At 46.0% G+C, this 25,380-nt stretch overlaps 1 protein-coding gene across 4 annotated transcripts in view; it reads right to left on the bottom strand.

Annotated features, from left to right (window-relative positions):
* The window catches only part of Samd4a (sterile alpha motif domain containing 4A), a 223,480-nt gene that overhangs the window by 30,278 nt on the left and 167,822 nt on the right, over positions 1-25,380 (bottom strand). For 3 of the 4 annotated variants that reach the window (XM_036198739.1, XM_036198741.1, XM_036198740.1), the window contains 4 exons: positions 20,059-20,322; positions 9,431-9,540; positions 7,289-7,375; positions 463-781 (listed from right to left, as the gene is read on the bottom strand). In XM_036198739.1, the coding sequence (XP_036054632.1) occupies positions 463-781; positions 7,289-7,375; positions 9,431-9,540; positions 20,059-20,322 (780 nt within the window). The remainder of the gene's footprint in view (positions 1-462; positions 782-7,288; positions 7,376-9,430; positions 9,541-20,058; positions 20,323-25,380) is intronic. The other variant, XM_036198742.1, reaches the window with a different exon arrangement.

The following is a 25,380-nucleotide window of genomic DNA, read 5'->3' as shown; positions in this document are numbered from 1 at the left end:
GAGGCTGAACAGAACAGCTTTGTACTAAAGAGTTGTCCAGGGCACGCCCAGTCTCTGAATTGCCCGGTGACTGGGAAGCCCCAGGGCCTGGGGACTCAGTAGGTGGTGCTTTCTGGGCTCTGGACCCAAGCTCTGGGGCTTCACTAGTTCCCAGACCCTGCTGCTTTGGGGAGAGGCCGGTAGTTGCGTGAGGTTTTTGTACTCTGAAGGATCTTTTCCATTCCTTGTCTGTCCCACCGGCTTCCCTGACAGTTCAAGGCCCAATTGGGGCCGTACTGGAAGGGCTTAACATGCCTAGAGGGGTCCACAGGCTGGAGTTGAGACCTCCCATGGGAAAACCTCATTTCTCTAGGGGTGCTAATGCCACTTACTGGGGACAGGAAGCCCATTTACATCTCCCCCATCCTATCCCAAGCCCCCAGGACTCTTGGCTCTGGCTAGGGCTCCTAGAGAGAACAGTACCTTTCCCCATGACGCGCGTGAACTGCCCAGGGAGGTCCCCCTCTGGCAGAGGGGCAACAGCCAGCTCTCCATCGCAGCTGCTCAGCTGGGGTGGTTGCAGCCCACCGCTGGCGCCGGCTGAGGCACTGGCTGTGACGCTGTTGGCCACCGTGGCACTATCTTTGCCGTCGGTGCTGGGATTCTCCGGGCCCATCAGGGAAGGCTCATGGCGGCGCGCCTCAGGAGTGGTACTGGGAGAGCTGTAGGCCTTGATGGGCGTCAGGATCATCTGATGCAGCTCCTGGAGGGGGATGCGCAGGCTGCCCCCTTCGATGATGTCCTGGGTGAGAGAGGGGGGGACTTCAGTGAGTTCAGGGGGCCTGCTGTCCCCATCCAGGCCCTTCTCTCTGGCCCCTGCTCCCAGAGATAGCCCCATACAGGACGGTGCAGGGCAGCTGGAATTTATCATACATAAGAAGCTCAAGGGACATTTTAGTAGGGGAGAGGCGGTTTTAGAACGAGTCTGAAGAAAATCATGTTTAATGTATAACAGAACTGACAGATGGCTGTAAAGTACCCATGGTGCACTTTAACAGCATAGGGATCTCAGTTCAGATCCCAGTACCCATGTAAAAACTGGGCCCAGCAGGGCACACCTGTAATCCCAGTGCTGGTGAGAGACAGGCTCCCCAAAAGGCTGGTCTAGCAGAATCAGTTAACTCCAGGCTCAGAGAAAGACTCCCCATTTCAAAAGAAAAAAAAAAGAGTAACAGAGAATGAAGAAGATGTCTGATGTCAACTGCTGCCTTCTGGTCACCCCCCACCACACACACACACACACACACACACACACACACACACACACACACTTGAGTGCAAACCCACATATATACTTGCAAACACAGGTTAATTTATGTAAGCATTTTTGTATTATGGACATTGCTTATTAGAAAAAGAAAGTGGGTTCTGGTGGGGATGATGGGTTTTGGATAAGCCCAGGTGGCTTGGGTCCTGGCTTGGGGTAGGATGGCCCCTCGTCACCATGTAGCTCCCAGAGCTTATGCAGTTTTGATATTGAGTCTCTCTGGGACCTAGGAGAGACCTACCAGGGCCCTGATTACAAACTTAGCATTTAATATCCCTAGAGCCCAGATTAGCAAGACCATGATTTAAAAAGCTTGACGCACAAAAGCCCAAACCATTTCTAAGATCCTCTTGTGCCAAGAAAATGGCTTGATGGTGTTTAAAAAAAGGCAGACTTGAGGAACATGAGCGCTTCTGACCCAAACCCTCCCCCTCAGCGGGCCAGACAAAGGAAAGCTGGCAGAACAGACGTGGGGTGGGGTGGGCCTCAGTTCTCAAAGACAGTGCACATTGGTAAGCCAAACTCTTTCACAGGTGGAAGGCTGCTCTTTGGGTGGGCTGTGTGTATGGAAAGGAAGCAAGAATTGTCATTTGGCCTAGTTGCCACAAATTTTATTTACGGAGGAAGAAAAATTCTAGTTAGCCACCAGAAATATCCTAACCCTGCTCAGAGCCATATACAGTTTAAGTTGAAGAGCAAGTCCACCTCCCTCTGTTCTCTATCCCTTAGCTTTTGGGTCCCAGTTCTTCCTCTATACAGCAGGTTAGCCCGGAAGTCAAAATCTCCCAGCCTCGGCCTGAATCACAGTCATGTGCCAGGACGCCTAGAGCAAGTCATCCATTTGCCTCTGAGAGGATTGCAAAGAAGAGTCTGCCTCCTCGATTGTGAACACAGTAGCAGGAGGAATCAGGGTCCCCTCAGCCTGTGCTACCCTCTCCATATGCTCGTCACTGTCCCCAGGCTCCCCGGAGCCTGGGTATCAGCATGGAACTGGCCTCCCTGACTTGGGCCTTGACTTGAGCTGAGCAAGGGGCAGGGCAGGTGAAGCAAGCTGGGTAGATGAGCCGTGCTCAAAGAATAACCTACTGCCTCTCCACTCAACCACACAGGAAGTGCTTGCCCTGAGGGACTTCCTGTCCAGCACATTGCTGAAGAGGAAGAGGGAAGAGAAAGTCAAGAAACGGCTCTGTAAACGGGGTGCAGGTGGGACAAGCCAGGGGTCACATATGGTCTTGCCATGCTGTCCCCGTGGCCAGTGTCACCCAGGTGAGCAAATGACAGTTTGAGACGCTGTCAATGGCCACTGAGCCCTTTCTGGCTTGTGTCACATGGCTCTGCACTTCACGGTATGTGTGGGAGATTTTGGTTATACTAAGAGCGGCAGTGTTCAACAGAAAACAGAAGCCCCTAACTTTTGCTCTTATGTCCACCTTCTGTAGGGGTAGGCAAGCAGCCACATCCAGAGAAGAAACCCTGAGAAACTGAGAAGATGGCTCATTTAGTGATGTGCTGGTTTTTGTGAACTGCACGACCGGTGTGCAATCCCCAGGACTTACATCAAAAACTAAAATTAAACAGCCATGCTTGTAATCCCAGAGCTGAGGGGACAGACAGGTAGATCCTTGCAGCTCACTGGCTAGCTAGCCTAGACTATTTGGTGAGTTGCAGGTTAGTGGCAGACCCTGTCTCTATAAACTGTGACCATCGGCTTACATTCCGGATCTCCGCTGAGGGCCCATATTGAGAAGCAAGGCAGGAGACAGTCTGAATGGAACTCGATCTAGTGTTCTCCTTGAGCTGTGGGAATTAATTTTCCACATTGACAAGTCGCTATTGATCCTTCATGCCTCAAACATAATCCTACATTATAAATACAAAGGCAAAATGAAGTTGTCCAGTGACTGGCTCAAAGCTGCCAAGCAAGGACTTGTCTAAAGCAGGCGACAAGAAGTCAGGCCCATTGGGTGGCACCCCAGAGATATCTCAGGGGGACAGTGGGAATGAAATTATAATATCATCGGCCTAGCACTGGCCTTAAGGCCTTGGAAAGAGGCTGGTTTGGTACCTTTAATGAGCATATGATAATAACAAGGTATAAGTCATCTGAAAGAGAGCTTGGGGCAGCCACAGTGCTCCCAGAACACTCCCAGACATGTCCCCAGCCCCATCCTTCCCTCCAGGTGGTGATAATTTGAAGCTTTCATAAAATATAGGGTTCCTATTTCTACCTAAATCTGTTCCCTCTCTTCATTCACCCACCAGTCAGCAGCTGAGCTCAACAGCAGCTGGGCACTGTGCTATGTTGGGAATATAAAAACAAGTCCTCATCCCTACCCTGAGAGACTCAACATTCCTAAGACTCATAGGGCAAGAGAGTGTGAGGACAGAGGCTCAGGGAACAGAGTGGGCCTGCTGGCTTTCGAATCCACAATCTCTCTCCCCTCTCTCTCCTTCCCCTGCCCCCACCCCATGTGTGTGTTTTGCTTTTCTAGACAAGACCAACAAATAGCACAAGGGACAATGGGATGGGAGGAAGGGTACCAAGAGATGAAGGGGAGGTGATTTTCCAGGGCTGACCATGCAGTGATTTGCTAAGGAGGTTGAGTTGCTGGGAGTTCCATTTTCTCAAAGGAGGCCTCTGTCCTGATTGCCTTGCGAGGAGGCTGCTGTAGGGCCGGATGCAACAGTGTGCACAAAACCTCTCTTGGCCGTTTCCACCAAATGTGCCTGGCTAGTATAAGGCATTATTACCTGGAAATATTTATTACTCAATACTATCAAGTTGAGCCAATATTTCTCTGCAGCAGTTGCTATAAACAGGTCACCAACGTGATCTCAAAAGGCCAAGGTCTGGAATGTCTAAAGAGAAGGCATAGACGCCTACAAAAGCAGGTGTCTCTGTCTGAGTAGGAATAAACAGAACTTGTGTGTGTGTGTGCACCGAATGCAGCTCCTAGCTCCTTGCTCAACATTAAGGTTGTAGGCCCAGAAAAAGGTTCTGTTTCACAAAATGGGAGTGGGTTGGAAAGGAAGACAAGGTATAAAAGCACATGGGGCCATTTTCCTTGTTAAATATTCCTTGTTAAATATTAATATTAAAAAGTCTCTTCCCTTCTGAATTTCCTTTTCTTCTTATTTTCTTTCCCACAGCTCACAAAGCCCACAATTCGGTGCTTCTGCCCCATCACACAGCCATACTCCCGATGCCAGTCTTTCTGCTTCAGATCTCCTCCGTTCTCCTGAACCCTCTTCTCACCCTGGCCGCAGTGCCCAGCTGGTCGCCAGTCTTCACGGTATACGACACATTCATGGAACTTGTTGGGAATCTCTGTCTCCCTCTCTGGTCCCTTGAGGCGGGGCTCACGGCTCAGCCTCTGTTACCACAAGGTCCTCTCTGATGGTACTCCTTCTTCAGCTCTTGGGGACAGCCACTTCCAGTTCCACATAGTTCACTAACATCTGGGTCACGTCTAGGACGCCAAAGTTGCTTTCTGGCTACCAATTTGCCATTTCCACCTTGGTGTCCCACAGGTGCCATGGCAAACTCAACTTCCTTTCTCCCAGGCTCCCAGTAAGTTTTATGGTTCTGTCCCCAAATGCCACTTCATCTGATTCAAACCTTCTAACAACTTCTGGCTCCCTCTACATGAGCTCTCCATTTACACCTTCTTTCTCTGTACTGGGGGAGGGGGGTCACAGGCCCCCAGCAGTATCTGGCCTCTACTAAGGTGTCTAGGGAAGTTCTCTTTCTGCCTTCAATGATGACACCAATCACCCTGGGTTGTGAGCTCAGCAGCTACAATAGCTTTCTGTCCCAGGGCACATTCCAAGATACCCAGGGCCAGGAACCACATACCACTCACGGTTATCCTGCAAGGATGAGCAAAGTGTGTCCAAACATGTGCTTAGCAAGCATCCAGGAACTGAATGGAAGGAACATGCAGCCAGCAGCTTCTACTGATTATGAACTAGCTACGGGCGGGGTCCCGGCCATCTCCTTAGAAATGTGGGTTCTATGTGAGGTAAGAATGCCAGAGGCAGGCAGGAGCATGCTGATGACATTTCCAACAGTGTCACAACAGCCAGGGTTGTGAGAATGCCTTAGCTGGGTCCCTGAGCCACCAGCAGTAGCGGATGACTAACAGCTAGGTATATGGTTCCTTTCCTAAAACGGCAGGAAAGTTTCCTGGGGATCAAAGGAGAGAGTCAGGGGCTCAGTCCTCAAGGATGGGTACTCCTGAAGGGACAGCCTAGCACTCAGGATAGCAAAACACTCTTGTGTTAGCATAATGTGGTCATCTGACAGGCACGGCTTTCCTTTCCCCAGGACGTCAAAGGGAATGAACTTGATCTCCTCTTGCAGTTGTAGACATTGTACATTTGGCATCTTTTTATCTTCTCCATTTCAGGAGGCCTTGGAGGGAGCATTTCGTATAGTCAATGTGACTCTAGGTGTAACTCCAGAACACAGAGTATCACTGACTTAACTGATGCCCAGTCAAAAGGCACAGTAGACACACAGTAGACCCCTGATGTTGACTTCCAAAGTCACACGTGCGCGCACACACACACACACACACACACACACACACACACACACACACACACGATACATGGATGTCAGCTCAAGGGTGAAGGCAAGAGGGAGCTGCACTTCCTCATTCACAGAAGCTATTAATGAATTCCTAAAGGATGTTCCAGAAACGAGAGGGAATAGGCTTACAATATAATCTTCATTCAAAACACTTTGTGTAGTTTCCAATGGACAATGAGTAAATTGGCTTTTTGAATGTTCTCCAAAAGAGAACAGTGTCTTAGATTAAAAATAGCCATAATCACTCTGCTAGACAAGCTGCTTGGCAGAGGAGTGAGCATAAAATTAAGAACACCCAAACCTCAGGTTTAGGTGGAGAGCTACATGTAATGTGTAATTCCCTTTGGTTAAGAACACTTTAATCAGGGGTGTGCATGTGAATAGTTCCTACCTATCTGCCCATTAAAAGATTTTAAAAAGAAAATGTCTTGATGCATTTTTATATGTTTGTTCTCCAAATATAAATGATATGTCTCATGGTACATATTAAATGCAACCCAACATGGTATATAACATTAAGCACACACATACCTTTATGAATAGCTTTTTTAAAATTCCCACCCCATTAAAACACTTGCCTTAGGAACCTGCTGGAGCCCCCACCTTGCTTAGTATTTCGTCTGTTTTCAAAGGCTCCCTGAGTTTGCAAAGAGATTCAGACTCTACACTTGTGTTGGCAGCTAGTGAGACTCCAGGCATCCGGAAACCACTCAACACCAGAGTAAGCAGGTAGCGCCCCAACCAAGGAACATTTGCTAGTGTCCAGGTATCTTTTGTTTCCATGAGAAAAATCAGCACAGAAAGGAACTTAGAACCCGTGATTCACTCATGCTTGGTGTCGGGAGCCACACTTGCAGATTGTTTTTGGTGTTGCTCGTTTTTTTGTGGTGGTTCCTGCCTAAGTCATGGAGATGCAGCCTGAGGTTAAGTCCATGTCTGAAGCCAACTCTACCTGTGCCTATACTTCTGACCCCGCTCTAGAACCTGAAGTCTACCTGTTGAAGTTTGCCAACCCTGGATGGTTTTCTCTAAACCAGATGCCCAGGGTAGACAGCAAGGATAGACACATTAGCATTTCCTGAGTGGCTCTCTCAGGCCAGCCTTTACTGTCCTCGCCGGTCTCTATGGTTACCTACAAGGCAGAGGTGATGGACACATAGAGGGAGCATTGGTGTCTTGTCACTTGAGGCAAGGAAGTCACGGGAGGTCACTGGCAGCTCGGACCCAGAGGAATTAGTTCATCACAACATCAGGATCCAAGGAAGATGAAGAACCAGGAAGTCACAGTTCACTCTGATTTCTAATAAACGACACTCTGAACTGAGTTTCTTTAGTCTATGTTCCCATGAAGAAGGTGGAAATGTCCCCTGGGCCAATTGTTCACTTACCCTTTCCAAAGACTTCAGGAGGTTTTGTCTTTCTTTGAGCTTCTGAATACTGATGACAATTTTGTGTCTTGCACCTTTGGTAACATTCTGTAATTAAATGCAAGAAAATATATTAGAACATCCCGTTTTCAAGAGTCAGCTTAGAGACTCTCAGAGGCTATGGATTACTTTGTCTTTTTGTTCCTACACACTCACAGGCTGGCCAACCTGCACTTCTCTCTTGATACCTACCACTATCCTCAACCTCTCCCCCAGCAAGTAGAGCAACTCCGTCTAGCTACAAGCTTGCCCATGACCTTTAGGACAGAGAGATATAAAGCAGCCAATTATCCCACCCAGCAGGAGATTTCTTCACCATCTTAAATTACATATATATGAAGCCATATATATAATAATAATGAATATATACATATATATCATAATATTAGTTCAGACACTCCTGTCCTCAGGCTGTATTATTTCAGTCCCTCTAGATTCCCTGGAGGCCCCATTCTTATTTGTTCTTCGGTTTTTCAACACCTTCCTGCACCTGCGCATCTGCAGAAGGCAGATGAAGCCCAGTGCCACCCACGTGCACCACCTCCCAGGGAATTTCTGGGCAATTTACAACCTTCCTTTTTCTTTCCATTATGAAAAGTGGGATTCACTTCACGCCAGGTAAATGTGCAGAGTTGTGGATTTTATTTTAAACTGGCTGCAGCAGTGAGAGGATTTCATTAGAGCCTCATTGATGCGAGATCAGGTCTCTAAGGCAAATTTCTGGGATTCTCTGTTGTGGTACAAGCATTCCCAAATTCCTCCTAGCCAGTGAAGGGACAAGAGTGACAGTGGCCTCTCTTCTGGAAACTCTGGGGACGCATTTCCGCTTAGCTGTCCTTCCCAGATCAAATGAATTCAATTATTTCAAAAAGTCTGTGTCAGCCTCTAGCACTGTCCTCTATGTCAATTCTTTCTTTCTTTCTCTTTATTTGAGCAGCCGATGACTTGGATTCTCTCTCAACTTTGACCTAAACACAAATTGCTCTTTGAAATAGTTCCCATCAACCCCTGGGATCTCAAGCCACAGCCGAGATCCAAGAAGTAGTGAGAGAAGAGTGTTAGGAAGTTGAAATCAGTGCTTTTCACTCTCTAGAATGGTCAGTGACTCTAGGCTTTGTCGTGCTCTCAATACCGGTATTTAGCCGGTACTGAATAAGTAAGCAATGGGAAAGCTGAGGTCGGCAGGGAAGCATGCGACCAGGCCCACCGTGCCCCACAGGCTACAATCTCTCCTTTCTACAGGAGAAATATTAACTCATTTAGACCACCAATTTCTTCAAATCATTGCTCAAAGGAAACTGGGGTCAATCTGAAACATGCAAACAGCATTCTAAACAAGAGAAACAAAGGCATCCATTAGATCTGCTGGCTAGAGCCTGGCACGGTAGAGACATTCTTAGTTTCAAGGGCGCTAGTGCCTGGTCTCCGGCATTCACACTTGGGGGAAGAGGTCTAAGGAGGAAAGAGGAATTCTGCCCTTTCATGACCCCAGAAGGGAAATAAATTCTGAGACCCGGATAGCTCACTCTCAATCACTGTTCCGTGCTATTTGAGGTGGTTAGAAGAAAATAGTTGAAACAATTTACTCCAACCTCAACTAAGACCAGCGTGAGTTATGTTGGAAAAGTGTCGTGGAGTGTCTGGTGCTTCTACTGACTGGTCCAGTTAGAAGGCAGTGGATATGTAACCAGATGGTACAGACAAGGAATCTGTCACCACCCAGACCAGTCCTGGCTTGGCAAAGGGAAGAAAAGAGCCAGAGGCAAAGCTCTTTGGAACATGGATGGATGTCATTTCTCAGTAGTGTCTCCAGCTCTTCCTTAGCACCCAGAACTTTGAAGGTGTACTTGGATCTGTCTTTCCCTAACTCCTTCTCCCTTCCATTGCCTTGTGAGTGCCTGCTGATCTTTGTCTTCTACTGAACTGTCAAGGCAAGAATCTAGGCTTACTCACCAGAGGGTGGGTAGCAGCCAGCACCAGGCAGTTCCTAGACCCAGGCAAGCTACTGGGTGGGTAGGTAAGTTATGGGGCCAAACAAGGTCTATTTGGGGTGGAACTTCAAGACCTTGTTTCGGGGAAGGGTCCCCTCAAGCACTCTCATACCTGAGCCTCCAGTTGACACTCGGTGAGGGCCATCATCTCCTCGTAGGTCATCTGTGAGAACAGCGCAGCATATTTGTGCAGGCGGAGGCTTTTTAACCAAGCTGGAACATCTGTAGTGCCAGATGTGCAAGAGATGGGGAGAGAAATGAGAGGAACAAGAAGAGGTGACAAAAGATGGGGGGGGACACAAAGGGGGGAGGGTGATGGTCAGAGGAAAAAAAAGAAAAAGTGTTATTACTTAATTTGGGCAGCAAATGATGCCTCAGAAAGCTTAGGGCTAGCCTAGGATAACCCCACTGGGTCCTTTATTCTACCTTAGACCAGGCATTGCTAACTTGGGGTTTAAGCATTTCATGGTGAACAGGAATTCTACATATATGGACAGTTTTCTAGGTAGTCTTCCATAGAGCCTTTAAAGTTATCAAATGAGTTTATCATAACAAAAAAATAAACTACAAAGGGCCATTGCCTTAGCTGGGCTGTTTGACTGGCAGGATGAACACAGAACACTGAGAGCAGACACAACAGTCTTATACCCTCAAGACACCTTTTTTTTTTTTTTGAGGCTCAATGCAAATCTCCACAAGCTATGCCAGCTGTGGGATGGCTGCTAGTCACTTTTCCAAGCTTTGGAATGCATTTGAATGTGTCTTTGACTTCTTCTTTGCATGCCAACCCAAGAGATATCACAACACCAAGGATCTAGACCACAGGATAATGGACACTCCAAGGCACAACTGAAGCAAATCCAAGTCCGGCGTTTTAGAATTAAGAAAATTACGAGGGTGAAAAGCCACTGAGTCACTACTTTACTAATCACAACCAAAATAAATCACTTGCCCAAACTCTTTTATGTTAGGATTTTTCAGCTGAGAAGATCTTCGAAATGTTTCTGGAATCATCTTCCCTTAACCCTGTTCACTGTATAGATGGCAACATAGTGCCATTAAGTCTAAATCACAGAGTAAGAATGTGGTCGAGGGGGTCTAGAACCCAGGTCTTCTGAGTCTCAGCTCTTTCCTACATTGTACCAAATCCTCACAAGAACTGCAGGGATCACCAGCCAGAGCTAAGAAAACAGAGATTGCAAGTATTTTGAGATGCTAAGGCACTGGGTAAGCGTCATTTGTGCTTCCTGTGAGGTGCTGTCCCATCAGTAATCATATTGGTCCCAAGATCCTGTACTATTGATTACAAAGAGTTTCACTGGGAGGCACTGATGAGCCAGCCACACACGTTCAAAGACTGGTGGGAACTTGCAGTTTTTCAAGGTTTAGAAAAGATAACTAGGTCTGATGGAAGACAGTCAACTCTGACATTAGGTTTTGTCTCCTGGGAAAACCAAGGCTCTGGGGGTGTGAACAGGGGGTGATGTCCTTAAAGACAGGCATAGCAAGTGATCACTAGCCTACTGAAGGGAATTGGTACACTGCAGTAGTGTGAGAACCACAGATGGGGATTTCTGAGAATTAGAATTGAACATCCAATTCAGAACAGACTTTGTTGTTTTCAGACTACTTGATTCTGTGCTTGGAAGGCCTTCAATCTACTGTGACAAAAAAGAGTCCCTCTGGGACCATCATTAACTATGCTCAGACAAGGCTTCTCCAGGTGCACAGTGCTAACTCCTAACACACTCCTCAGTGCCAAGCATCCCTGGGTCATGATTTCAGGCCACATCAGGCCACGAGTCTGGTACGTTTCCTGACATAACGCCCTAGAGCTCTTTGAGTAGGACTTCCTTCTCCACCACACACTTGCTTTTGTTGGAACAATACTAACACTTCTGCAGACAAGGGTAACCACAGTTTGACACGGGTAACCATTAACTACAGTGCTTGTGTTCTGATGGGCTAACATGCCATCACTTGGCCACCAAGCTTTGTGTTGGCCATTCTTTGAAAAGTCCCAAATCATTGCTCAGAAAACACAACAGTGATGATTCAGAGAAGTCTGGGTTACACTTGGACACAATTCATTACAAAAGAGGATGGAGCAATTCATGGACCATATTTTTTTTTTTTTTAACCAAGGACCCTAAAGCTTAGTCACGCCAAATCCACTGACAGTAAGATGAACAAAATCCTCAGCTTTAAAGATGTGTTGCAAACTGGGTGTTTTATAAACCAAAGTGATAATAGGGTATCTTGAGTCAGAAAGCACCAGGGGCAACTCTCAGCTCACTAAACTCTAGTTCTTTTCTAGAAAGCAATCTGGACAGCTAGAATCCCCTAGGACAGGCAGGATTGGGGAAGTTTGCCTCACTCATTTCTTCAAAATGCAGGTCACTGGGTGTAGTTGTCCTGGAAATCAGGTTCCTATACAACTTCACAACAGGATGAGCTAGACCTTCCTAATGACTTATTCCCAGGCATATTCCTGGGAAATGTAGGCTCCTTTGACCTTCCATTCCTTAAGGCAGTCAGCCTGCTAGTTCAGCCCTAGCTCAGTGCCTAAGAAGTTCTCCCTCCTTCCTGAGGATGGGTGAACGAAGAGCAGGAAATCTTAGTCCTGAAGAACACAGCCTTCCAGCTGTACAGTAAGAGCTCATCTCAACGACGACAATGGGTCCCAAAAGAACAACAGAAAAGAACATAGCCCTACCAACCGTTCTCTCTCTGGTTGGTGGGGGGCGACTTTCTCTTGCCAGAGATGAAAACAGAACACCATTAAAAGGGAAACAAGCAAGAGAACTGAGGACCTTGACTGTTTCACTCCCATCAGCAAGAATTCCAGTGACTGGGCTGCTGAATTCTCTAAGAAGTTAGCCAGGCATGAGCTCCAACCAAAGCTAAGATGCTATCCTGTTGATGCAATGTTGAGAACCATTTTAGCTTCTTAGCTTGGGTCCCATTTCTATGGCTGTGGCTATGGTTGGAGGATTCAGGCACCTGGGAGACACAGAGAGTGTATTGCAGAGAAATGAAATGTAAATTTGGAGTATATGTATTCAGGGTACAGCTATTAGCTTCATCTAAGTTGCTTCGGTGGTTGGACATAGTGATGCAGGGTCCAAGCTAGAAAGACATCCTCACATGCAGTGCAAGACAGAGACAGATGTTTATGCTTCACATGAGGCTGATTTCCTTGCCAACTGATAGAATTCTATTTGTTCAACATTTACTAAGTACCATTAGTAGAGGTCAGCCTCTGTCAAGACATGCCATTGTCATCATGGAACTTGTGATCTACAGAGCATGACTGAGTCCCATGCAAAAAGTATAACTGCTTCAGTATAAGCGCTGAGAATACCCGAATCCTGGGATAGCACAGAGCAATGAACATTTGGGTTTGCTGAGGCAATGAGAGGAAGCTCCTCGCATGCTGCTGCTTGGAGGAGCAGCAGCTTGGAGTCCATTGGGCAAACCACATTGCAGAGGCCATTTCCCATGGTAGGAACATCAGAAGCGAAAGTCAGAGCCACAGCATACTTAGGGTAGAAAAAAACGCTTGGTGAATGGTGGAAACAGCTAGAGAGAAGTGAGGACACACAGGCAGAGGAGTCAGGTGCCTGAGATATGAAATGTCCCAACAAGGAAAGTAGATGTTCGTCTTGTGGATGAAGAAAAGCCGTTGAAATCTGCACCTTGGAAGCCTGGGTTGCCTTAGAAAGATGATGGTGGTCATGGAAAGGTGGCTGGAGGATGGTGAGAAAAGGCCAGGACTTGAGTTTAAGAAGAGGACCCAGAGCAGTGCTTGAGAAGGACGAGAGGGGAATGGAAGGGTGGAAACCGATGGTACTTGGATGTCAGGAAGACTAGGGAAGGAGGGAAACAACCAGTGAACTGAACTGAAGATGACTCCTTTGGTTCAAGTTTGGTGAGAGAGAAAACAAGGGGAAAAGCCAGTGCACCAAGACCTTGGCAGGAGGCTTGTTAATATACATGGTTGCTGGTTCTGCCATGGAAGTAGATGCAGCTACATAGACATGGAACGTTGAGTGAGACCAGGATAAAGCCACGGTGAAGCCGTAGGGTGGCAGGCATTGTGGGTCTGGCATTCCCATCCTCCCCGAGGCTCCTTCCAGTTCTTGTTGCAGGCCACGCTGGTTTATCTTCTGGCTATTTTGGATAACAGGGCTATACACCCATCTTGCATATGTTCTATGTCTACCTCAGGTCTTTAGCAATGGGATCAAATTTTAAACTGTCATCATTGCTATATCCTTTTAGAGTTTGGACGCCTTGACCACAGAGGCTTTGGGTCAGGTCCACAGCTCACACGGAAGCTGGACTCCAGTGAGAATGTGGGCTGCTTTTCTCTTATGCCTGCTGCAGTAACCAGCCAGGTCAACAAGCCATGCAGTGCCCAACCTCAAATGAGAACAGCTGATAAAGGGAAGCAACAGGAGGGGAGAAATTAAGACAGCTCTTTGTCTAGAAGAGAGAAACACGAACGAGCAGATTCCCACAAGAGAGCTTATCTGTGGTACTCTAGGTACCTGATGACAGAAATCAACTCTTAATTCCTCAGAGAGCCAGACTGATCTCACACAGCCTTCTCTCTAAGACACAGGCTGCATCCTTGCTCTCTGAGGGAGAGAAGAAACATTTGTGTTTGGGCCGGTGTGAGGGGACTAACACTTCACAGCTGAAGTTGGAGAAAAAGCAAATCCTTCCAGAACAGAGAGCAGCAATTTAGTGACCCCCCCTAAAGCCTGTCTTTATTTTTGGCCAGAGCAGAGTACAGAGCCTCATTCTGTTCCAGACGTTGAGTAAAAGGAGGAGGTGTGCTTGTTGGGTCCTCAGGAGCTGGATCCTCTTGAGGGGAACTTCTTGACCCTGAAGAGTATCTAGGGTGTTTCAGGAGGGCTCCCTTCTCATGGGGACATACCACGAATCTTTGAACAAATAAATTTGGGGTAAAAGACTTCAAAGAACTCAATGCCAACACTGAACTGAACTTTCTCCAGGTGCTTCCGTTTACCACAGCGTTCCTCAGTGCTGTGCTTTAAGTGGCCTTTGATAAAGGGAAACTGAGGCTCTTAAACCCCTCCAGCTGGAGATGCCACACCTTGAGTATCTTCTGCTCAGGAGTGGAGGTTAAAAGTCCTCAGACCTTTAAGAACTAGGAGGAGTTCTGGAATTTGCTTTCCAAAGACATCAGAGCTCTTAGCTTATAAGAATTAACACAAGCCCATCAGGACCCATTTGTGCAGTGCAGGTCACATAGCTATGTCAGAGAGTTCACACACACACATACACACACACACACACACACACACACACACACACACACACACCGTACAAAACCCCAGTGAATTTATTCCAGTTAAATACATTCAAGATAACACCTGGAAAGACAACATTCTGAATCTAAGCCAGTTTCCATGACAGCTGAGCTGAAAAGTGTCCCAGGCACACATGGTACCCCATTATGTCCCACTCATCACTCGGACTGTTAAGACCCCCAGAGGCGCTGCATTCAAAAATCCTACAAAGTTTCTCACAGTTTCTTTCTTCCATTCTTTTCTTTCTTTCTTTCTTTCTTTCTTTCTTTCTTTCTTTCTTTCTTTCTTTCTTTCCTTCCTTCCTTCTTTCTTTTTCTTTTCTTTCTTTCTTTTTTTTTTTTTTGAGATCTCACTTCTAACTAATTTCTCTCATTTCCATTCTGAGAGAGGCCAAGGATCAAAGGCCTACATTTCAAAAACAGCTCCAAATCCTAAGCCAGCTGTTTGCTAGGAGACAATATATTTTATTTGCTACAGGGAGAAAAAGTTTACTCAAGTTTCAGCTGAGAGACTCCCTCAGAAAGACAAACATTTTTCACCGTCAATGGCTTTCTCCATTCTTTGTTACTCGGTGTCTGTCAAGGTTACTCCAGCCAGGAGTCCCCTCTTTTGTCCCTGTTATGTTTGTGCACACATAATAATCAAGTTCCATTTACCTTTGTATTTTTGTGCTAATGGGAAGTGGCCTACCACAAGGATACCCAGTTAATGTTGTTCTTCGATAATGGGACTGCAGCTCCCACCAAGAACATATAGTACCAATGTCTACTCCCTCATTCAGGCAACAGTTTTTCCTACAGCCAAATCCACAGGCTTTTCCACTCCTGGAATGCAGTCCCCCAGAGAAATATCCAATACCCTTTCATGTATGCACAACACAAACTGCGCAGCTGGGCCACGGGGGAGTGTGGAGCCCCTGTGGGGTACACTGAGCAAACCTCCACCAGATGGTTGCAAGTTCCCACATTCACCATGCCAAACTGTCCATCATTAATTCCCATAGGCCCTGCACTGTAGAGGACTTCTCTAGCTATCCCAGGCAGAAACCTGGGTGTCATCCTAAATGCCTCTTGCTTATCCCTGACCACTCACTTGTCACCAAGTCCTCAACATTCTGTTTCTCATGGAGATGATGGGACACACTCCATGGTCTCCACCCACATTGTCGCTTGGCTTGACCCAGCCTCACTGTCCTCTATGGCTGAAAAATCCTTCACCTCTCCATTGGCTTTCAAATCCAGAATCCCCTCTCCTTTACTTTCCATACTGGTGCGCAGGTTCCATTTTCTAATATGCAAATCTAGGCAGGTGATTCTGTCGTAGAAATTCCTTCAACAGTTTCAGAATAAAAGACACCATCCTTTTCTAGGTCAAGGATCTGGCTCCTCCTCTGCAGATTGGGTTCCCAACTGCCTTTAACACCCTAGCCATAGATTGTGCCCCTATCTCATACAAGTTCACAATGCTGTTCCCTCAGCACAGAATACCTTCCCTCCATCTATATTGGCTGACCTGTAACCATGCTTTGAGACTTAGCTCCAGGCCTTACCTCCTCTAGAGACTTTTGCTCTGTTTGAATTAGGGACAGTCTTGGTGCTTGCCTCAAGTCGGGACAAATGTCCCAATAAGTGTCCCCACATCAGGTATCCAGTGTTAACGTGAGTCTCTTGAGGGTAGAAGACCCCTCACCTCTGTCTCCTCAGAGCTTAGTAGGTACAGAGAAGTCCAATGGCTTAAATGAAGACAAAAGCGAATCAGGAATTTTTCCCTATATCAAAGCCACACCAGGAACTCTGACCCTCTGATAAATCTCTGGGTGTTGGGCTCATCATCTCAGAGTTCATCATGCTACTCTGAGGGGCAGACACATTCCTCTCACCACCAGGCTGCCTTCTTTCTAGGAAAGAAAAATAATTTAGTAATAGGAGACTTTCTTTCCTCTCCCACCTGAGATAAGAGCTGAGAGAGTACATTCCATTCACTTGCTACCTGGAAATGAGGGCTATTATAACTGAGTACTGACTCAGAATCAAGAGTCTTTCTCCTGGGATAAGTCACAGTGAAGCTTTTGAAAAGAACACAGAGACCTGAATTTAAAACACAGCCAACATGGTTAGTCCAAACATTTCTAAGTAGCCGCCTCCTGAGGAACTTGGTAACAAGACTTTACATTCTGGCTCAGGTTGCTGCTTGAGGTTTCAAGTGGAGTACTCAATCCCATGCATGGTTTCTCTTTAGCCTGAGGCCCTACGTATTCCATACAGCCAACCTAAACCACCAGGACAAGTGTTTACCAGAAGCAGCAAAGCACAAAGACACAGGAGGAAGCAATTAATCCTCTGAGGGCTTGTTCTGCACGCTTGACCCTGTGGTACATTCCCAAGGGAGGATGGTAGCCAAGCTATTCTGTCCAGATGAGAAGGTGGGCAAGAACAAACCCTGGATTTCAGCCATGCACACCCGGTGGCCAGAAAGATGAATGCAATTATTGTAGCTTTTATTGTTTTCTCAAGATGTGTGGCAAGGATGATATGTATTCCCAGGGAACATAGGAACTCTTCCAAATTCTACTCCAGCTTCCTTGTTCTTACAGATTAGACATTTGAAAATTAGAAAGCAGTTGCTTGGTCATGACCTGGGTGTCTCTGCCCCTGCCAAGGGACCTAAGATACAGGAAAGCAAGCATGGGGTTCCACAGGAGGAGCTGGCTTCTTCTCGGATGGACATCACTTAACTATACAGTACACTACTCAGAAAGTGAGAACTAATTTGGAAATTTACGTGATCATCTGCTCTTAGGCCTGGAGATCAAACTCTTGGGATGAGTATATTAAGGATTGCTTCTTAGATGCAACTTTTAGAAGGCATGCTGAGGAATCTTGATGTGGAGAAGTTCTTGGGGGCCACTTCACAAGAGGGCTGAATAAGGAACATTTGTGCTCAATAAATACTAGCCCTATGCCACATCACAATGTGTTTGGCGGTTAGGACATTTCTACTATCTGATATTGTCAGCTGAAAATGTTTTCCCTATAAATAGAATTTTATTTTTCCCTATAAATAGAATTAATCATCTATTATGTTCTGTCTCTTGATTTTTTTTCTCCTGTTACTTGCTAGTATCCTTATACATTGATTTCTCCATCTAATTCTTAAGTAATAGATCAAAGCATGTAGAAACACATGGAGAGGGTCTTTTGTTCCAATCAGCCACCAAATAGCTTCTTTTTTATTGATACCTATGAGCTTATGATGAAAATCTTGATTGTGATATTTTGGCTGTGTGATTCTGTGACTGAGTTTTTGAGAAGACAATTCTCACCAATTCTAGAGAAAGAAATCAAGAGAGCTTATCCATAGGTGTTCATTGAGTTCTGGAAAGTGCCTGACTTTTATCCAGAAAGCAACAACAAAAATACCCAAAACCCCCCCCAAAAAACCAAAAATCAAGCCAATGGGGCTGGAGAGATGGCTCAGAGGTTAAGAGCTGTTCTTCCAAAGGTCCTGAGTTCAAGTCCCAGCAACCACATGGTGGCTCACTGCCATCTGTAATGAGATCTGGTGACCTCTTCGGGCCTGCAGGGATGCGTGCAGACAGAACACTGTATACATAATAAATAAATTTAAAAAAATCAAGCCAATGGGATATTCATTCAGTTTTCCCTTTTGCTCATGTTTCTTTAAAAACAAACACATTATCTCTATTCACTTCTTACCTTAGAAGCCTGCAAGCACACAGCTGCCCACCTTGGGAGAATGTGTAAATGTGCATAAGCCCTCCAAACAAGTGAAGAAATAACAGAAAGAAAGGAAATAAAATGAAAGGAATGAAGTAAGCATGTTCAGACATCAGACAGTGAAGCTGGTATTCTCTGAGCAAATGGCCTATTTCTTAGTTCTCCATGTTGGTCAACACAGAGACAATGTTCCTCTGACTTACCAGGGTCCCAGCTGTCCAGGCACTGAACTTCACCTGGACGTAGTGTCATTTGGGAATGGGTTTTGCCCATCCCCCAGTGCTAGGATGCAGTCCCCTGAGCCCTGTGGAAGAGAGTTCTACACCCCGCATGCCAAAAATGACTCATTTTAAGCACTAGCTGTTCTTAAAGACTCATCTGTATGCTCAGAGGAAACCTGGAAGACACATCCTACTTCTATGGGTCTCTCATTGCACAACTATCATGGGAAGGGGCCAGGATAGGGAGACACCTCCAGAAATGCTGAGAACAAGACTGGAGGGCAGCCTCACTCCCTACACTGATGGGTTCCACTCTTCAGCCTAGCTCTCTCTTACATCTGGCACCTGAGAAGTAGAGGGCACACTCTGTGTGCTAGGTTCCCAGGGAGGTTGCGAGGGAGGAGGTCAAGAGCCTCCTCTTTTATAAGGGGAGGATTAGTAACAACAAACATCAGGAGTGTGGATTAACAGCAGCATGGAGGCCCCTCTGAGAGCCTGTCCTCAGCATCTGTCCCAGAAGCCTGCCTGGTTATTGTCTCACTAGCTAACGTTGTTATCAGCGTGTCTCTGATGAGCATCTTTCCCTAAGGACTTCTATCCCCCCTCAACAACTGGTGTCTAAAAATACAGAACACATGCATCCTCTGTGAAGCCATCATGGGTAATTTGGAAATCTCTGTCTCCTGAGGAGGATCTGTAGGAGAGGGTACATTGACAGGCGATGTAGGAACATTTATTTAGGTTGCACAATAAGTCTTTACCATCAATATGCAAATCTACTATCAGGCTTAAAACACTGAAGGTTTTCACGTCCTTGAAGCAGATGCAGGGAAAAGGGGCTTGAAGGCTTCTTTGACCATCAAACAAAAAGGAGGATAATAAAAAGAAATATTACTACACTCCACTGAGAGCAAATAAAGTAATAAAACCGTCAATAGTTTGTTTCTTTGAATTAGTGACAGGTCCCTAGGCACAGCAAGGAAGAGGGTGGAGTAGCTTGGCATCTTCTCAGATGACCCTATCCAAGCTAGCAGGAGTCTTCAATGTCTGAGAGTCAGGGTACAGAAAACAGAAAAAAAGAATGTTGAACTTTCTTGCTCTGGCTTCTGGGTTGGGGCAAATGATTATTGATCACTGATCAAAGATCAGAAACAGCAAACCTCAGTAGTGTCTATTAATGGCAGCTCCAGGGCCCTTGCAGAGCCTGCCCTTGGCATTGTCCCAAAAGCCTGCCTGGCTATCGACTCACCAGCTGACCTCGTTATCAGCTGGAAAGAGGCTTCAAGACCTTCCTCCAGGGCCAGCTCTAGAGTTCTGGAGGGTGTGGCTCAAATACACAAGCCTAACGTGAGGAGCTGGGCTCCATCTCTCATGGACCACCTCTCTTTCCCCTTGGACTCCGAATCAAGGGGGGCCTCGGTCCCTCTCATGGTCACTCACCTTTCATACCACTACCTTCTTCTTGGAATGTGTTACGAGCAGTGGTCTGATCTTCTAAGTGTTCACTCCCACCACTTCCTGAAGAGGCTACACTGCTTTGTGGAGACAGGGGGGCATGATCGGATGGGAGGCACTGGGGTCCTCTAGCTCGTAAGTCCTCATGAGACATCCATCCATGTCCTAGAGGCTGGTTTGGCACATTCATGGGTGGGGTAAGGGATACAGATCGTTTCAAAGGGCTGTGGTGTGCCTGGCCTGAGAGAACTGGAAAAAAAAATAAAATGAAATAGGTTATTCTCCCCACGTTAGCCTGGGACGCAGAATAACCCACAATACCTTTGCACCCTCAGAGATACCATGGCTAACTCTTACACTCCACTGGTGGTCATAGTGGGTTGAATCAGGTCTGGGGCTGTCCTTCCTTCTGGTGGTTAAATAGGGGGCTGCCTGGACCTGCTTGTGGGCTAGGTTGGACCCTGGAGCCCAAACTTAAGGTGCTCACACACCCGGTCTTCATGTTTGTGAGTTTGGATCTGGTTTTATTTTAAACTTACAAATCAGACTTTGGAGCAGCTGGGCCAAGCTGACAGCTTGGAAGAGGCCATCTGACCAAAGTGAACAAAGCGTGTCCTGGACAATATTTCTTAAAGAGCAAGAATGATATTACCCACATCGGGATGGAGGACCTGAAGGGCAGGCAGGCTGGTCCCCATCTGGGATCCAGGCAGGGCTGATCTAGACACTGAGCTAGTTATTCTAAATAGGAGTTAGGGGACTGTCACCTCTGAATGGTGGTAGGACCTCAGGGAGGGAGCCTGGCACTGACGTGACCTCAGGGTATGGGGCACTGGCAGTCATGCTGAAAAGGCCAATTCTTTCCCTTGCCCTCAGGGTTCATGTCAGACTTTATCTGGCAAACACCTTCAGGTAACAAGGCTTTCATTCAGAAGTCAGCAAAGCACTCCCACTGAGCATGCACAGTCCTTCCACACAGTGGGCAACATCTGCAGAGCTCCTTTTTATTTTCCAGAAAACTAGGAAAAAGCAACAAAGTGCTCGTAACTGGCCAAATTAAATTGAAGGCACTCAAAGGAGGGATTTAAGCAACATCAATGCTGAGGGAGCCGATGTTACCCTTGGTTGGTTTTGCTGGGTGTGTAAAGTGACTTTACAAAATAAGTCTATTCATAACTTTTCTCTCAGTCTATTTTGATTGCTGCTGTATTAATGTGGAGCTGAGCCACATGCATTTTTAAACATTTTTCCAGGGAAGCCATTGAATTCCATCTCCAGCTCTAACCCCTGCAATGGGGCATTTGCTGTCATTACAGCCATATATTTCTTTGCTGGCAAGAAATTTCTGTGTTTTTTCAGTAGGTAGACCAGATGGCCCAAAGAGTGGAAGGTACTGCCTTTAGATTATAGATGGATATTAGCTACATAAAGACCAGAGCAGGTGATTACCATGACTCCACCTACAAAATAAAGACCAGAGCCAAAAGGTGGGCTGCTGCCAAAAAGCATCTCTGGTATGGTCTGATGGTTAGCTGGCAACATTCCAAGCCGTAGAGTCTAAGAGCAACAAGGCTCAATACTTTTGGGGTCATTGTTTCCACTTGGCTTTGTGTATGAAGTGGAACAATCAAAAGGACTAACAACTTTTTTTTATTAACAAAATAGTGTGGGTGGGGGCGCTTCTGAATGTAACATTTGTAATCTACTTAGGAAATTTCTAGTTTGAATAGATTCTGTTGAAGGCATTGGATTTGTATCTACCTTAAAGATTTGTGAATGTGACTTTAAAAAAAAAAGGCCCTATCAGGTGTATTTTCACTAGATTAAAGAATAATCTATTTGAAAAGGCTTTCTGGAAAATGCATTGCTCCCAATTGGGATAAAATTAGCAAAAAGGGGGGAAAAAAAGGAAAAACAAATAGGAAACAGCAACAAAAATGAAGAGAGAAATGAATGGAAAGAAAAGCTAGACATTCAGAAAATTCATTTCATGCCTATCTAAGTATTTATATAAAATTGGGCAGACTTGTCTGGAACCTCCCCGAATGCTGGAACTTTCTGGCTTAGCTCTACATTTTTGTAGCTCTGGTGGGGACTTGAAATGGTGCTAGGCAGGTATGACCACATTTCCATCTGGGGTCTCCTCCACACAGCTGGGATTCAAGGGAGTTTGGAACTATAGAACAGGGCTTGCCCCAAAGGAATCAGGCAGAGCAGCTGGGATCTGTGGTAGCTGGAATGTTTAGATGGAATCACAAAATTGAGAAATAATCAATATCCATGTCTCATGGTTCATGGCTGCTGTTAGTATAGCATTTCAGGTGTGTGTGTGTGTGTGTGTGTGTGTGTGTGGTGTGTGTGTGTGTGTGTGTGTGTGTGTGTGTGGTATGTGTGTGTGTATGTGGTGTGTATGTGTGTGTGTGTGTATGTGTGTGTGTATGTGTGTGTATGTGTGTGTATGTGTGTGTGTGTATGTGTGTGTGTGTATGTGTGTGTGTGTGTATGTGTGTGTGTGTATGTGTGTGTATGTGTGTGTATGTGTGTGTGTATGTGGTGTGTGTGTATGTGTGTGTGTGTATGTGTGTGTGTATGTGTGTGTGTATGTGTGTGTATGTGTGTGTATGTGTGTGCGTATGTGTGTGTATGTGTGTGTGTATGTGTGTGTGTATGTGTGTGTGTGTATGTGTGTGTGTGTATGTGTGGTGTGTATGTGTGGTGTGTTGTATGTGTGTGTGTATGTGTGTGTGTATGTGTGTGTATGTGTGTGTATGTGTGTGTGTATGTGTGTGTGTGTGTATGTGTGTGTGTATGTGTGTGTATGTGTGTGTATGTGTGTGTGCACGTGTGTGTATGTGTGTATGTGTGTGTATGTGTGTGTGTGTGCACGTGTGTGTGTGCATGTGTGTGTGTATGTGTGTGTATGTGTGTGTGCACGTGTGTGTGTGTATGTGTGTGTGTGTGTATGTGTGTGTGTGTGTGTGTGTGTGTGTGTGTGTGTGTGTGTGTGTGTGTAGGAGGACAACCCGTGGGAGCAGACTCTCTTCTTCTACCTTATGGTCCGGGGATTGAACTCAGGTTGTCAGTTTGCCAGCAAGCGCCTTTACCCTCTGGGCCACCTCATCAGCCCTTCATTTTGATTTGGATGTTCAGAGTAATAAAATACATATGTAGTAGCTGAATTACATTATTGAATAGAGCCAATTTGTTTTCTTGTACCTAAAAATTTCTCAAAATCCATGTTACCTCTCACTCCTGGTGGAATGAGTCCCAGTGTCCCCAAATGCCATCGGCAATTGGGATTAGAGGTAGATGCTTTCCTCCCTGAATGGGCTTATAGGGATTGGAACAGACACAGATTGTTTTCCTGAGCTTAAGTGAAGTCAGAGGGGAGAGGCATGAACTTGGCCTTTCCTTTTGTCTAACAAGACACTAATAGTTAAGATGCCAGGGCCTTTTCTTGGTGACTTTCCATCAAAGGCCACCTCCTCTGTATCACAGAGGGCACCCATTTATTCTTAGGATTGCCCACACTCAGACCTCTCTGAAGTCATCCAGCTGGGGCAGCCAAGCACAGAGCCTTACACAAAACTTCTGATATTTAGAGAAGGTGGGGAGTTGACAGCCTTGCTGAACTTCACCCTAAACCAAAGGAAGGCTGTGCAGGGCAAGTGCTTCCACTTCTCAGAAAAGCTGAGACTGGTGGATGGTGGAGGCTGATTTCCTCACTGTTTTTATTTTACCTGTGTGGGTTTTGTCGGTATGTATGTCTGTGTATCATTTGCATGCCTGATGCTCTTGGAGGCCTGAAGATGGTATCAGATCCCCAGGAACTAGAGTTACATGCTGTTGTGAGCTGCCTGATGTGATTGCTGGGAACCAAAGCTGGGTTCTTTTCAAGAGCAGTACGGCTCTCAACCACTGAGGCATCTCTCCAGCCCTCAGTCCTGTCTTCTTGTGTGGAGGAGACTGAAGATGATCAAGAATGATCTGAGGTTAAGATAAAGCTGTAGGTTTGGGCAATGTTTGGTGTTAGGTTTTCTGGAGTAAGCTGGTCTAAAGTGGCAGAAAGAATAATGAATATTATAGGCTCTAAGACTAGTACGCATCTGCATCTGTGGGATCAAGTTGAGGTGGCTGGGCCGAGTATCAACCCTATGGCTGCATTTGTTTTAAGAACTCACCAAGTTTTAGGGAGAGAACATATGGACATTCGGGGGAGAGGGGGAACAATGAAAAAAGGGTTTTTGTTTGTTTTCTCATGAGTCAGGATGGAGGAATAGTAATAGCAGACACCTGAGAGGTTTTGCAGCCTGGCCAGTGGTAGCTGCCCTAGAAAGACAGAGGCTCTTGAATGCGCTTGCTAGTGACTGCTGTGAGGTAGCCAGTGGCTAAGGATTGCTTCGGAGGGCTGTCCAGGAGTCCTATTCAAATGCTGCAGTATGAAGTGTACCTTGACAAAACCTCCACAGGGCCCCATTGGCAAGTTCTGCTTGAGCGGAGGCCCTAGATTTATACTGCATTTGTTACCTTTACAACTGTGTGTGTGTGTGTGTGTGTGTGTGTGTGTGTGTGTGTGTGTGTGTGTCAGGGGTGGGATAGGGTGGGGTGGGGTGGGGAGGCACAGTGTGCTGTGGGATGGTTTCGTTATGTGAAAATTCACACTAAAATTTGCCCAGGGGAGCACAGCTGTGACTCTTTGGCATCACTGAAAAGGAACCTCAGGATTGTATATAGTATGTATTCAATTCTGCTTATAGTTTTAGAAATCTTGATGAGAAATTTCAGGTCTGTACTTGTCTGTATAAGTAGCTTCACTTACACATGCCATTGGGATGTCAGAACCTGCAGGGTATTTATAAATTCAAGACTCGAAAGTAAACGGTAAGTATTGAGTCTATTTGAAATATGGGGGGGAAAGCAAATAAAAATAATCTTGCTGCATAGCAGCCAAGTAGCATGGCAGTACTGAGGACGTCTGGACCACATGATAAACTCCATTTTGCCACTTGGGGACAGCTAGCTTCTCCGACCTCATGATTTCTTTCTCATCACCTAGCATCTTTGATGTGGCCCCTTTCAACACCCTGGAAAGGAAATAAATGGCAGCTGTCCATGGAGTCTGTTCTGAGCATTTTCCTGAAAGCTGGGAATTCAAATTTATTTCTCATTTTCTTTAACCAACTTAGACTTTGCCTTCATTTTTAATTAGTGAGATAAAATTCAGGCAGAAAAAAAATTCAGATTACTTAGGACTCTTTGGAGAACATTAAGTGAAATTATTGCTTCTGCCTCCGGCAGAAGGAATAA

The sequence above is a fragment of the Onychomys torridus genome, chromosome 9 (genome assembly GCF_903995425.1).
Source record: "Onychomys torridus chromosome 9, mOncTor1.1, whole genome shotgun sequence".
Classification (NCBI taxonomy): domain Eukaryota; kingdom Metazoa; phylum Chordata; class Mammalia; order Rodentia; family Cricetidae; genus Onychomys; species Onychomys torridus.
This window is presented reverse-complemented; position numbering and strand designations above follow the sequence as displayed.